The 14395-nt window shown below is 39.9% G+C and overlaps 1 protein-coding gene across 5 annotated transcripts in view; it reads left to right on the forward strand.

Moving 5' to 3' along the window:
* Window positions 1-14172, forward strand: part of TRDMT1 (tRNA aspartic acid methyltransferase 1) — a 29318-nt gene extending 15146 nt beyond the window's left edge. For 4 of the 5 annotated variants that reach the window (XM_042476010.1, XM_042476007.1, XM_042476009.1 and 1 more), the window contains 7 exons: window positions 1717-1782; window positions 2403-2472; window positions 3645-3728; window positions 4387-4733; window positions 6689-6746; window positions 11117-11246; window positions 13560-14172. In XM_042476010.1, the coding sequence (XP_042331944.1) occupies window positions 1717-1782; window positions 2403-2472; window positions 3645-3728; window positions 4387-4733; window positions 6689-6746; window positions 11117-11246; window positions 13560-13660 (856 nt within the window). In that variant the 3' untranslated portion in view covers window positions 13661-14172. The remainder of the gene's footprint in view (window positions 1-1716; window positions 1783-2402; window positions 2473-3644; window positions 3729-4386; window positions 4734-6688; window positions 6747-11116; window positions 11247-13559) is intronic. The other variant, XR_006104721.1, reaches the window with a different exon arrangement.
* Window positions 14173-14395: the final 223 nt, after the last annotated feature.

A 14395-nucleotide genomic window follows, 5' to 3' on the forward strand; every position in this document is an offset into this window, starting at 1 on the left:
TTACAGACTGCCAAAATAAGGCTGCTTCAGGTCTCTTTGGAGGTATGCTGTTTAAATGATGCATGCATCCTAAGAATCGAGAAGCTGCACCAAAGCTGCACTCCGGTGCTTAGGAATGGAGTGTGGCTTTGGTGCGACCTCCAGACTCTTAGGACCTATGCATCATTTAAATAGCATACCTCCAAAGAGACCTGAAGCAGCCTTATTTTGGCAGTCTGTAACAGGCCATAAGTTCTGTTGATTTCAACTGGTCTACTCTTAAGTGTGGATAAGTCCCAAAAATATTGGTCAAGAATTTTCTTTAGTCTTTCTGTGTATATACTCTGAAAATGCACAGAGTATTCTTTAAACGATAAATAGTAGACACTCCATGCAGAAACATTAAAATTATGAACCATGTAATTATGTTCATGTAATTTTAACCTTAAACTGTTTAATTCTTTTTTAAGGAGGAGGGGATATTTTGTATATATGGTGTATTCTTTTAATATTGTAAGCCACTTTGATTGTTTTTACAAAAAGCGAGGTAGAAATAAAAGTTTTATTTATTTATTATTTGTATACGTACGTGTGTGTGTGTGTGTGTGTGTGTGTGTGGAGAAGAGGAAACAAACAAGTAAGAAAATCTAGCCACAATTGAAACACTTTGTGTGTAAATTCTGCTAACATTTCATGTCTATGAGTTCATAGTCTTGTTTGTTCCTTATGAAATCAATAGCAACATAATAAGGCCAACAGTAGGATTATGCATATTACTTAAGGTTTATTCCCATGAACTCTCAATGAGACTTTGGCTGCATCTGCATTAATGAAATAATGCAGTTTGACACCATTTTAACTGCCATAGCTTCATCCTACAGAATCCCGGAATTTGTAGTTTTGTGAGGCACCAGCACACTTTGGTTGAAAAGGCTAAAGACTGGGTCAAACTACATATCCTAGAATTCCATAGCATTGAACCATGGCAGTTAAAATGGCTTCAAGCTGCATTCATTCTGCAGTGCAGATGCAGCCTTTGTCCCTAGAAATTGTGCATTTAATTGGAACTCCCAATAATGGTAACACAGGTCTTCCAATAATGGGACACGGGTCAGCTAACAACATTTTAACCAATATAGGTTAAAACACCAATACATTTTTACCTCACTCTGATGTTACTTGACCATACATGTTGTGGTTCTCATCTGAAAAATATTTCAGGGTAAAGTTTTAATATAAAATACCTTTTGTATAAGTTGCTAACACTGGTGTCATTATTATATAAATGGGACAGCAACAGTGTCCAGAAAAGCTGTGGTTCTTGTTATACCTTTTGGGTATAACACATACTGAAATGTGCATTCTTGGATGCTGCCTGTTTAATTCAATGTTCCTTTCTCATACACACTAGAGTAAAACAATTTCTCCCCTCCTGCATTCTTGAGAGGAGTCTGTCTGGGGTGGATGAGGTTATCTCGAAATACCAAAACACACCTCTAATCTTTTTTCAACTTCCCTCACTCTTGTGTGCTGCTGAGATATGGATTATGTGCTTTCTATTTGGGCCTAGCGACCCAGAGTGGTGCATGTTTTCTTTTCTTTCTTTTTTTATGGGAGGGAATGGTATGCACTGCAATACTGTTTAGAGTACTCATTCAGAAGGCCATGAAGCCTGATGCTTATTTTGATCCAATTGTTCTTGCCTTATAACTAAACTTTAAGTAAATTGTTTTGCAGGCTTGCAAAGCTACCAAAATATTTACTTTTAGAAAATGTCAAAGGCTTTGAAACGTCATCAGCCAGGTACGGTGGAATTAATCTTTTTCTTATCTGTTGTCAGGAGGGGAAAGATTGACTGGGGGGGGAATGCCGTTTTAAAGTCTCGGAACCATAGCAGCAGAACTTGGCTAAACATTAGGGAGAAACCTCATAAAAGTGAGAGCTGTTTAAATGGAGATAGTGGGATCTCTTCTGCTGGAGATACTTAAGCAGAGGTCACGTGGATCTCAGTCAGGGTTATAGTAGGTGCATCTTTGATTGCAAAGTTTACATTAAACAAGGTGGGCCATCTGTGTCCCTCCTGTTGAAAAATATCAATAAAAACATGGACTTTCCATCTCTAGAAGCCTCTAGGAAAACTTGCTCAAGGTCACCCAGTGGGTTTTCATGGCTGAGTGAGGATTCAAACCCTGATCTCCGTATATCATAGTCCAGTGCTCAAACCACTGTGCCACACTGGAGTACATCTATGGAAATGAATGGGATTTTAAATTGTCATTAGTAGCTTAAGTCCTTTTGATCTCAGTAAGTCTACTACTCTAAATATGAATAAATCTGTATCCAGATCATTGTAATTAGAACAGCTTCAGACAGATAGGCAGTATAATGGCATTTACACTTTTCTTTTCTTTTTGTATTGCTAGAGATGAACTCATACAAACACTAGAAAAGTGTGGATTTACATATCAAGAATTTCTGTTGTCTCCAACTTGTGTGAGTAATCAGTTTTGGTTTTTTTAAATTACTAATTCTAGCATAGTGGGTACTAGAAACTGTCATTTCCAATTTGCAGTCCAGCAGTCTCAACGCTGCACCACATGTGTCAGTGTGTACATTATCTACATATGAGATAAGATATACCTATAGAGTAAACTCAAATCCAAAACTCAAATCTAACTCTGCCCTCTATTCTGCTTCAATCGCCACTGAAGAAATCACCAATTTGATTTGGGTGTTGAGAATTTTGTGTTAGATCCCTGTAGTGAATGGACATCTTCCACCAGGCAGATGGGTTTTGGAATCCTTACTGTCATTGTGGCCAAACGTTAACAGCTGTACAATGTAGAGAAAAAATCAGCTTTTATTTGTGTCCTTGTTTCCTATTTTTTGCATCATCTTGACAGTTTGAGGATGGTAAAAAGATCTGAAGGCTGGAACAGACTAGGGAAATGCATTTTCCTCTGTTTCTAATCTATTTTCTCCACAGTTCTCATAGCTGTAGTTGGGGGATGGGTCAGGCTTGCACACTTTGATTTTCTTTGCTTGCTTCTGCAGTATATAACCATGGGATTGTATCTTCCATTTGGCCTCACCCTGGGGGAAAGTACACCCCAGTCAAGGCTCCCATATAGCAGAGATAAAGAATTTAATTAGTTGAACCAGGTCACCAGAATGAACACCAGAATAGTTGCACCAGATCACCATCTGGGGATAGTCTAGGTAGAATTAGTTTATATCATTGGCTGTGAGTGTATCCTGGATCCCATCAGCAAAAGGGCTGAAATGCTTCACTGCTGCATAGTATCTTCTGCATCATTTTGAGAAAAGTTCAAAAACCAATAAAGCTTATGCTTTAGCAGTAATGTGTGTCAGTATTTGGCACTGGAAGGACTATTGGGGAAGCCTGGAACTACACTCAGTTCTGGCACAGAACAATCTCTCCCCTCCTGGTTTAAATTTGTAATGTGATCCTGTTAAAAGGTTGCAAAGCAACATGTGTTTTCTTCTGAGCATGGCTGTTTGAAATACACAGCAGTTGCTTGAGGGCAGTTCTTAGTGGGACTGGTAAAAATCTTATTCAACTTGGGTAGTGTTATCATTTAGGAAACTTGATGATTGTTGTCTATGCAGTGCAGATTGATCACTCACTGGGGCTCTGCTTGTAGCTTACCATCCCAAATTCAAGATTGAGGTACTTCCTGATGGCACGACTCCAGATTGAACCTTTTCCCTTCCATGTACCTGGCAAGGTGAGCCTACACATTTACTATTTCAACAACTATAAGCAATTTCAGCAATTGTTGCCTCACTTCCAGTATAAATGTATATGTTGTGACTGACCAGTATCTAATGTTGACAGTCTTTACCTGGTCTTTCATGTAATAAATCCTGGTCTCTTATGGCTTTCAGCAATCTACCTGGTCCCTCCAAATGTATAGGGCTACAACTCTCAACATCTGTGCAGGCTGGGGATGTTGGGAATTTCAGTTCAGCACACCTAGAGGACTCCAGTTTGAGGAAGGTTTAGCATCATTACTTGTTGTTCTATACGTTAGATTTTTCTGCAAGCATTTGACCTAAATCCAGTTGCTAGTGCCAGCTGGAACAGATCAGCTGAATCAATGCATTTTATATAAGTGTTGCCTACAGCAGTTGATTCAGTGGATCCACTCTGCTTGGGACTAGCAATTGGACATTGTAGGTTAAGTGATCCCAGAATATGATACTATTTGAATATATAGTATCTGCTTGTATAGAATATAAGCAGTTTTTAATTAAATAAATTACATAATATTTTACACAAAACAGCTTGATAAGACATTCAGACAACTAATAGTTTTCTATAAACCCCAGAATACATCAGTTTGTTCAACATTTTGCTTTCTTTTTTCCTTGTTAATTTGTTAGATACTAACAGATTTCCCAAACCAGGATCAGATGGATTCAGAGATGCCCAGACATAGTGCAGGCTTGATGGAAGATAGTTTTACCAGAGAACCAGATGCTGGTTCTGACAGTAATGGTGGACACTTGCAAAAGAGGGACTTCCTTTTTAAGCTTGAAACAGAGCAGGAACTGGAAAGGAAGCAGCAACAGGACAATGATCTCTCTTTGCAAATGCTAAGAAATTTCCTTCAAGAGGATGGAGAAGGACTGAGTAATTACCTCTTACCAGCAAAGTACTTGCTACGTTATGCTCTCCTTCTAGACATTGTTACACCTTCTTGCAGGAGATCTACATGCTTCACAAAAGGGTAAGTCTATCAGAAAGAGTGTCAGTGAACATAATTCATGCTTCAGAATACAATATTTTCTTTGTATGTGCTTGAAACAACAACAGCTCAAAGTCAGTCATAAGCCAGAACATATTTTTTCTAACTCATAAAATATTAGCCTTCAACAACACCCATCTCAAGACAGCTTTCACAGTGGCTGTATAGGGAACAGCTTTTGAAGAAGATATCCTTCATAAAAGCAAAGTTGTACAGTGAGTTGTTGAGTAGTATCTAAATTCATTTGTCAATCCGTGTTAAATAGTTCATTCAAGGCAGGATGAGATTATGTGAGAATACATCATCATCATCATCTTCTTCTTCTTCTTCTTCATTAAATCCTGCCTTTCTCTCAGAGATTCAAGGCAGATTACAACATTACAATGGTTACAATGTAGTTAAAAACATGCAAAAGGTCAACATTAGAATATGAGACATTAGAGACTGAAAGAAGGGGGCTCTCCTGGCCATCTCAGGGACTGGGAAAGCTCTTGAGGAGATACATTCTGTTGGATAGCATGGACCTAAGCCATATAGGGCTTTGTAGGTCATGACCAGCACTTTGAATTATGCCTACAAACAAACAGGCAGCCAGTCTTCATTAATCTTCATTAAACTGCTACAGAGCAGTGACATCAGGGCAGGACATTGAGGCTCAGGGTCCAGCACTCAGGGCTGAAAGGTTTGTGCACCCTTGGCATACTGTGTTTGTTTATTTCTTTTATATACTGTCTATCCTCCAGTGAGCTCAAGACAGGGTACATGACTTTCTGCATCCTCATTTTTTCCTTGCAACAACTGGTGTGAGGTAGATCAGACAGAGAGAGAGAGAGAGAGAGAGAGAGAGATGGAAACTAGATAAAGTTCATCCAGTGATATTCATGACTAAGTGAGGACTAGAATGCAGATCTCTCATGCCCTAGTCCAGGTTTTACTACACTGGTAAAGGTATAAGAGTATATTTTTACCCATTCACCTCCCACAGTGCCTATTCAGCCTCTGCTTGCATAGTATTCATCAAGTAACCTCAGCCTGTTTCTCACATTCTGGTTCTCCTATAATTAACATTAAATGACAGCCTGCAGGAGACTTCTGAGTAAATGTGTTTACACATAAAACCACATTGGCTCCAGAAGAGGGATGCCATCATTTTAAAAATACTTCTTGCTGTTCACTATGGGCATTTTTTGGTTGTTTATTTTTGTCCCTTCTGACAACCATCATTTTGCAAGTATTAATTAAGAGCAGCATCCATTTATTGGTTTAGGTCTTTTGATATAAATCCCATTGCAAATCCCAGTTTAAGTAACCCAACCTTTATGTAAATCTTATTGATTTAGTAGATCTACTCTAGTTGAAACTAGTGGTTGGATTTAAATGCATGATCGTTTTGCTAATGTTTCTGCCTAAAATATCAATGTCCAGACTTCTGGAAAGTAGCCTTTCTCCATGTACATATGATGGGAAATGTTTTTGGGAAATCCCTGGGCTTGTGAACACTTTGAAGCAGGTCTGCAGTTCAAAAGAAACACACAGAGAAGAGATGATATAGTTGCACAGCTGCATGTACAGTTTAGCAATCTCCCATTACACAATTTTTCAGGGGTTTGGTTGAAGGTAGGTCTGAAAAAGAGGAAATGGTGGATTAAGGGGGGAAAGAAAGAAAGAAAGAACAACTAACTTGCTGTGGGTGCATGTTATAGCGATTAGGAGTATGACCCATTTGGATTGGATGCATAGTATGGTCCTTTATTTATATTTTTACCTTTTACATTGGTCAATCATGCAAGCTCCAGACTGAGTACATTAAAAAAGATAATGCCTATTGCAGATAACTTTTATTATGCCCTTTGTGAGTGCTTTTAAGATCAGCACCCATCAATACTTGCAGTCTCAGAAGAATCTTAATGTATGACTCTTAATTGATTCTGTTTAAGGTATGGGCACTATATAGAAGGAACTGGCTCAGTGCTGCAGACAGCGGAAGATATCCAGGTACAGTGGTTTCATGGGCTTCTTGGTTAAATCATTGTAAGGTGTATTTTCTCTGCATTCATTGTTAAGAATATGTACGCAGTATCCCTGATAGTGTCTTGGGCAAAAATGTAGAGGGTCTTCATGGAAGGCATTTCTCTTGCTCCTTGCACTATCCAAGGTACATTTGGTGAAGACGTGAAACAAGGCTTTCTTGGTGGTAGCTCCCAATCACTGAAAATCCCTACCAAGAGGTTAGACTGGCTTCCTTTCCCTTATCAATCTTCTGTGTGTTCAGAAAGACTTATGAAGGGATTAAAGTGGCCTATTGTTGGTTATTGTGAGTGCTGTTCTTTCAGTATATTTATTTGGAATATAGATTTTGTCCTAAATAGTTTTAGCCCTAACTAGGATAGATCATAGTCACTGGGGACTTGATAAGCCAACACTTCTGTAAGTTCTATTAATTCAGTATGGTCTTCTTCATTTGGAACTCATAGTTAGATTTAGGCCTTAATAACTAATAGTTTAGACTTCTGACCTGACAATTTTAGTACTGACTCAAACAGTATTTATAAATAATTGTTTCCATTGTCAGGAACAGGAATGTCTTTCAATATGCTCCGGCAGCTGAGCTGATGTCTGCCCTGATCTCCCCACACAGACAGGCAATAATACCCTTTTGAAATTCTCACAGTGCATTGAAATACATAGTACAGCATTGCCATATGATAGTTAGAAATGTTAAAATAACTGTTGTCTAGCTTTGGTTGGAAGAGTGTGGGTGAACAGTACAGAAATGCTGTTACTGGTAGACGTTATATGAGGTATCCCCTCAGCCATTCCTCTCCTCTCTGATACTAAGGGACACTTCACATTGGTCTTCCTAGCCTTATTTTCCAGTGTTTTCTATATTTGCCTTGAGTGCAGGGTTGGTCAATTTTACTTTGTTACCGTGGCTTCTTACAGTTTTGCCAACAATAGGAAACTTTTTTTAATGTGGTGAAATCAGTCTGTCGTACGAACAAGACACTGATGGCTTTCTAAACTGTTGTCTAATCGTTTTGATATTAACAACAGATAAAGCTAATTGCTTAGTTAAAGAAGGATGCAAGTAATTTGAAGAATTGTTCAAGCACTGGTCTGTATGGTGCTCATTTCAGCAAAGGCACAGCAAATCGGGAGGGGGACCAGAATACAAATATCTCTCTCTCTCTCTCTCTCCCTCTCACACACACACACACACGCACGCACACATACACACACTGATGATTTTGTAAGTCTGTTGTAGCAAAAACAATAAGGAAGCCTTGTGATACCTTTAAGCACACATTTTATTTTTTTATAAACCTGCATCTGGTAAAGTGAGCAGCAGTCCATAAAAGCTTATGCCAAATAAAGCGCATTCATCTTCAGGGTGTCAGTAGACTTTTCATTGTTTTTACCATACCCATTCATCCATCCATTAATTTTGCTCAGTGACTCTGCTTGACTTTTCACTGATTCACTGTGCCTATCATAGGGATAGGATATTCTATTTAATTCTATATGCTTTCCTGGAATAGTTTATCTTTGCACTAGGGCACATGTAATGACTTAATGATAATCTGATTTTGTTTCTTTTGATGAAAATGGATGTGTTGGGGGGGGGGGAGTTTTCTTCCTCCAGGGAAGATTTTTTTAATTGAACTGATACTCAAATTATACACAAATCACAACCTTTTCTACACCCTGTGCTAATTTTGGACATAAAGCAATGCTGACAAGTAATTTTGCAAAGTCCTTCAAGAGTAGTGCTTTTTAAAACTCTAAAGAACTGGGCTGCCCCTATGCTGTTCCACAGAGTCAAGTTCTTGAGGCTCATACAACCCTCTTTCAATGAGGACACTGCAGTATTTGAGCTAGATGAAACTCTTTGACCAATTCAGCAAAAATGTAGGGAGCCTTACTTATTATATACCCTATGATTTCAAAATTATATGAACTGCCCACTTCTTGGCATAGGCAACTTGGGGGAGTACATTTGTGTTTGTATGTATTGAGCATGTTCCTTGTAACTATTTCATAAATGAATATGTGCACTGTCTACAGCATACCATTGCACCTAGAAACTGGGCATAAAAGAGCTATTTTACAGTTTACTGTAGCTAGGCCTCAATGAGCTGTTTACACCAGCATGTTATTCTGGCAGGCAAGAGAAAATGAGATCACAAGTTTTCCTGTGATAAGCTGACAAATTTCTATTTTTTCTCCACCTCTCAGCTTAGCTGTGGAAGATGGGGGTGGAGGGCCTTTAACATGCTTCTGTATAGTAGGAATTTCTTTGCCTAAACTGTTGCTTTGGGCCACACCTTCTGGCCTTATCTTCAAAGTGCTGGCTATAACCTTTAAAGTCCTACATGGCTTCAGTCCAGACTGTTTGAAAAACCCTATCTCACTATATGAGCCTGCCCATGCAAAGGAAAACTTTCTCTCAGTCCTGCTGCCATCCAAAGCACATTTGGTGAAGATTCGAGAGAGAGCCTTCTCTGTGGCTTCTCCCTAGGGATGCCATAACCCGGTGGCTGCCGGGAAAAACACGCTTTTGGGGGCCCCTCCCGGTCATGGTCCAGTTTGGCCCCCAGCAATGCATTGGTCCCGGCGCCACACGCAGGCCTCTGAAGCAGGAGCTCGTCCCCTGCTTTGTTGCCAGCCGGCCATTGGCCAGCTGGCCAAAGGGGATGGGCTCCTCTGCGCGTGCCTCCTGGGCATCAGCAGGGGCCAGGGGCAGCAATCGCGGCCGGCCCCACGCGCCTTCCTGGCCTTTAAGGAGGCCTGGGACTCCTTAAAGGCCAGGGAAGAGGAAGGAGGCCGGCAGCGATTGCAGCTGGCTCTCCCTCTCTTTCCTGGCTTCTAAGGAGGCTGGAGCTTCCTTAAAGGCCAGGGAAGAGGGAGGAGGCCGGCGGCGATCGCTGCCGGCTTCCCCTCTCTTTCCTGGCTTCTAAGGAGGCTGGAGCTTCCTTAAAGGCCAGGGAAGAAGAAGGAAGCCGGTGGCGATTGCAGCCGGCTCTCCCTCTCTTTCCTGGCTTCTAAGGAGGCCTTGGTCTCCTCAGAGGCCAGGAAGGAGGGACACTTTTTTATGTAGGACACTTTTTTATTAAATGGAGGACGCCCGTGCCCCTTCCTGGCCTTTAAGGTGGTCTCGGTCTCCTTAGAGGCCGGGAAGGGGCGTGGGGTGTCCTCCATTTAAAAAAAAAAAAAGGGGGGGGGGGGAGTGTCCTACATTTGAAAACATTGTCCTACATTTGCCCCGGTCTGGCGGTCCTGAGGTATGGCAACCCTACTTCTCCCAAGTTATGGAACTCCCTTCCCAAAGAAGTCTGATTGTACCCCTTACCTGATATCTTTTTGCCTGTGGGTAAACACCTTTTTATACAAGGAGGCATATGGTTTTCAGTATGTTGTGGCAGATAGAGATTTTAATGAGGGATATAGTGTTTCATTTTTAGTTTGTTTTTTGGTTTTTGTAATAAGAGTTTTAATGGTACAGTGGTACCCCGGGATACGAATGCGCCGCCTTACGAAATTTCCGGGTTACGAAAAAAATCCATTTAAAAAAACTGTTCCGGGTTACGAAGGTTTTTTCGGGTTATGAAAAAAATTTTGGTGCTTTTCGGCACTATTTCACACGAAATCGCGGCTTTTCCCCATTAGCGCCTATGGGTTTTTCGGCTTGTGAAGTATTTCGGGTTACGAAAGCGGCGGCGGAACGAATTAATTTCGTAACCCAGGGTACCACTGTATTGTGTGTTGTTGTTTTTAAATGTACGTTGCCTTGAATCCCAAGTTTGGACAAAGGAGGGGTATGTATAAATAAATAAATAACAGGGTGGAGAGTATGCACACATGCCGAACGGGTAGGATGGCTTTCAGAGAGACTTCCCCATGAGTAGATGGCTTCCACAGTAGAGTAGGTGAAGGGCTTTGTTTTAAAGCATCTGCTGCAATATACTTCTTCCAAGGGATTTGTCTTATCCTGATACACACACCCTCCTGAAATCTGTTTCACTATGTTGGCCCTGATCAACCCCAGAACAACCTAGAAGACAAAGAATCAAATGTATCACATTCCAACACACTTGTCCTGCTTGTAATTACAAATCCTGTAATTACTTGAAGAGAAACACTATTCCCCCCCTTCCAAATATTTCATCCCTTCTGTGCGTTTTCCTTTTGCCACCATTGTTTCTTGGCCCTCCTGCAACCCTGTGACAGGGAGAATATCAGCTCAGAAATCCGAAAGATACTTTTCAGGGGTCTTGTGATACATAGGTCACTGAGTAATACATGCAGGTAAGACTATTATAAAATAATTATACACCCTGAACAGTTTGTTTGTCCATTGTCTGCAGCTTGAATCTGTATTTAAATCCTTTGAGAGTTTATCTGAAGAGGAGAAGATTATGAAGCTGTCACTACTTAAGTTGCGGTACTTTACCCCAAGAGAAATAGCAAATCTACATGGATTTCCTCTGGAATTTGGTATGTGCCTGTTTTATTTAATACATATGCAAAATACAGTCCATGCCAGCCCCCATGCCCCCCAGTGCCAGTGAAAAGAATTCTGCCAAAAATGGGTTGTTGCTATTCCTGAAGTCCTCTGGGCATGGTTATTTTGCATTTAAATGCACAGGGGTAGGGTGGGGTGTTCCAATCATTTTCTCTTGGTGTTCCTCTCTGTAGCAAGGAGAGCATTCTGTGCCACATGAACATCTCTGAGCCCCCTAAGCTAACTTACTAGCTCAGGCGTGGTGAAGAATGCCATTCTGTCAACTTTCAGCCCAACTTTCAACTTCTGTATCTGGAATGGAGAGGAAGTGCCATCTTGTCTTGTGCCTCAAGAAACAAAATGATTTGGAATGGCCCTGATAAAATTAATTTAGCACAGGCAGAACTATCATTTTTTTTCAGTGAAAGACAATAAATATTTTGGCTGTAATTAGCAAATGGTATTACTGGTCTATATAATTTCTTTCCACAGTCTGGTAAAGACAGTTTAGCATCACTATTGTTGGAACCTCAAGGCACTTAATACCATTAATTTACCCAATGTATTGTAGGCCAGTTTTCTAAATGATGGCCTCTGCCTTGTTTGAAGACACATCCTATATATTAACAGTAGACTCATTCTCCAAATATGCAGCCTTATGTACCCAACTCTACCAATAAATGTAGCAGTTATAAATTATGGGTCACTTTGCAGTAGATTCTAAAATGCATAAAGTGGTCCATCTCTACAATTCATAGTCTCTTTGGATATTAGGAGGATGATTTGTTGGTGCCCCTTCCTTTCAGATGTGGGAGAGGCAGCTGTGATAGAGGGTTGTAAACTCTTCTAATTGCTTTATTGTCATTAATATAATAGGCCTCCTAAGACTGCTGAAACAACATCATTATGATTGACCAGGATGTTCTTGCACCTGCGTCTAGCTTTCAGTAGAGTGACACCAGATTATTCAGAATGGGGTTTTTTTTTACACCTAATCTAATACTTTTTCAAAGGCTAGAGCAAGGGCAAGCAAAGTGCCACCCTGTCGATGTTGTTGGACAGGAACGTTCATTAGCCATAGCCAGCAAAGCCAATGTAAGGGATGCTGGAAGTTGCAGTCACTAATATCTGGTGGCTAAAGAGTAAGGGAACGGAAGAAAATTCAGGAGTAAGGGGGGAAAAGGAAGTGCAGTAAAAGTGCAAATTAAGTGTAATTAAGAAAATGCTGTTTTCCATTTTCATTTGCAAATGAGTGACATTTCAGAACACAACATTTAGAACTTGAATTGAGTTTGGCTACAGTTCACTGGACATGAATATAACAGGGAGAAAAATTACTGCAAACTAGGCAAACACATTCTTTGCCAAAGAGCAATGAAATGGCAAGCAAGACAAGCTGTTCCCTAAAATAGGAACATTCTTGAATGAATCACTTTTCAATGGACTAAGGCCGAGTAGACTGAAAGCCGTAGTGTAAATGTGCCTAGTACATGCTAGATTTTCCATACTTCATGATCATATACTGTAGTTTGCGTACACTGGGTATTAAACATTAGGAAGCCAAACACTTTGCCCTCAGTAGGTCCATGCCAAGGACAGACTGGTTTTTCAAATTACTCTTGTGGGGTATGGAGCAGATTTAATGAAATGGAGGACTAGCAATACAATCCTAAACTCACATACTTGGGAGTAAACTGCATTCAGTTCAATGATACTAATTCTTCTTCTATTCTACATCCCCCTCTTTATTCTTCTGTTTTTTTAATTCAGTTATTCCCTTCCTTACAAATACAATGACAGTCAACACCCCTTCTCATCCCAACTATTACCTGGGGGTCTTAATATATGTCATTATCAATCGCCACAATTATAGTCCATCTTCAAAGTCTTGATAGATCGGTTGTGCATCATTCATGTTGTTCAAAAAGTGCTTTTCCAGAAAATTGCTTGATCCAGTGGTGCTTAAATCCAGAGTTTAGAGAAGTAACATAGACAATAAAATACCTTCAAATTGAGTCTTCTTTCATTTCTCCTGTTGCTAGTCTAACTTTATACATTAGTTTTGCCAGTAGCATCATGCACCATACTTTTGCAGAAAGGCATTTCAAGGTTTTCCAACTTAGTGGTATTTACTTTTCCAACTTGGTGATATTTACTTCTAAGACATTTATAGGATTACATTGTCATATATATATATAGTAATAACCAGTAATTGCGTTCAGAATTGTGAACTTCAGTATGTTTGAGAAGATAATAAATAGCCATGGCTTTGGTTGTTTTAAATGATCAATTGTGTTTTGTTTTAGGTTTTCCTGACAAAGTAACCACAAAACAGCAATATCGTCTGCTTGGAAACAGTCTCAACATACATGTAGTGGCTAAATTAATCTCATTATTGGTTGCTTAATATGGGAATACAACCTGATCTGATGAGCTATATTGTATGCAACATACATGAGAATACAGACTTCATCTCTGCAAATGGAATAAAAATGTTCGATGCGATGCATCTATGTGGCTTCTAACATGCTAGCTTCCATTGCAGGTGTCTGTCAGAACAAAAAGCCCTAAATCCAAATGCATAATTTGTTGAAGTATAAATTAACCCTTATATAAATCCTATGGGTTTGGTAGTTCTACTTTATTGGGGGCCCACAGTTGGAATTGGGCTTGGATGTTTAGCAACTTAAGCAGTGGCCATACAATTTATGAAAATGGCAACTGTTAATGGGAATAGAAGTCAAGTGTTACAGTATGTTGTAGTTTGTGAGCACTAAAGTCAAGTTTGTCAGAAAAATAAATAAATTAAAATTTTACATTCTGTTAAGAATCTATTTAAATTGGAACGTTCATCTTCAGTACTTTAAACTTTAAAGTGAATTAATGATTTTATTAAATAAATAATTTTACAAGAATGATAGTCGTAATTCTGTGCCTTCACGTTATTTCTGATTTACAGTGACCCTTTCTCAAAGGGTTTTCTTGGCAACATTCTCAGCTCGGAGGGAGTTTGCCATTGCTTTCCTCTGAAGCTGGGAGGGTATGACTTGCCGAAGGTCATCCAGTAAGTTTCCACGGTCGAGTGGGGATTTGAGCCCTGGTCTCCCAGAGTCCTATTCCAACACTCAAATCACTATACATA

The sequence above is a fragment of the Sceloporus undulatus genome, chromosome 6, assembly GCF_019175285.1.
Source record: "Sceloporus undulatus isolate JIND9_A2432 ecotype Alabama chromosome 6, SceUnd_v1.1, whole genome shotgun sequence".
NCBI lineage: Eukaryota > Metazoa > Chordata > Lepidosauria > Squamata > Phrynosomatidae > Sceloporus > Sceloporus undulatus.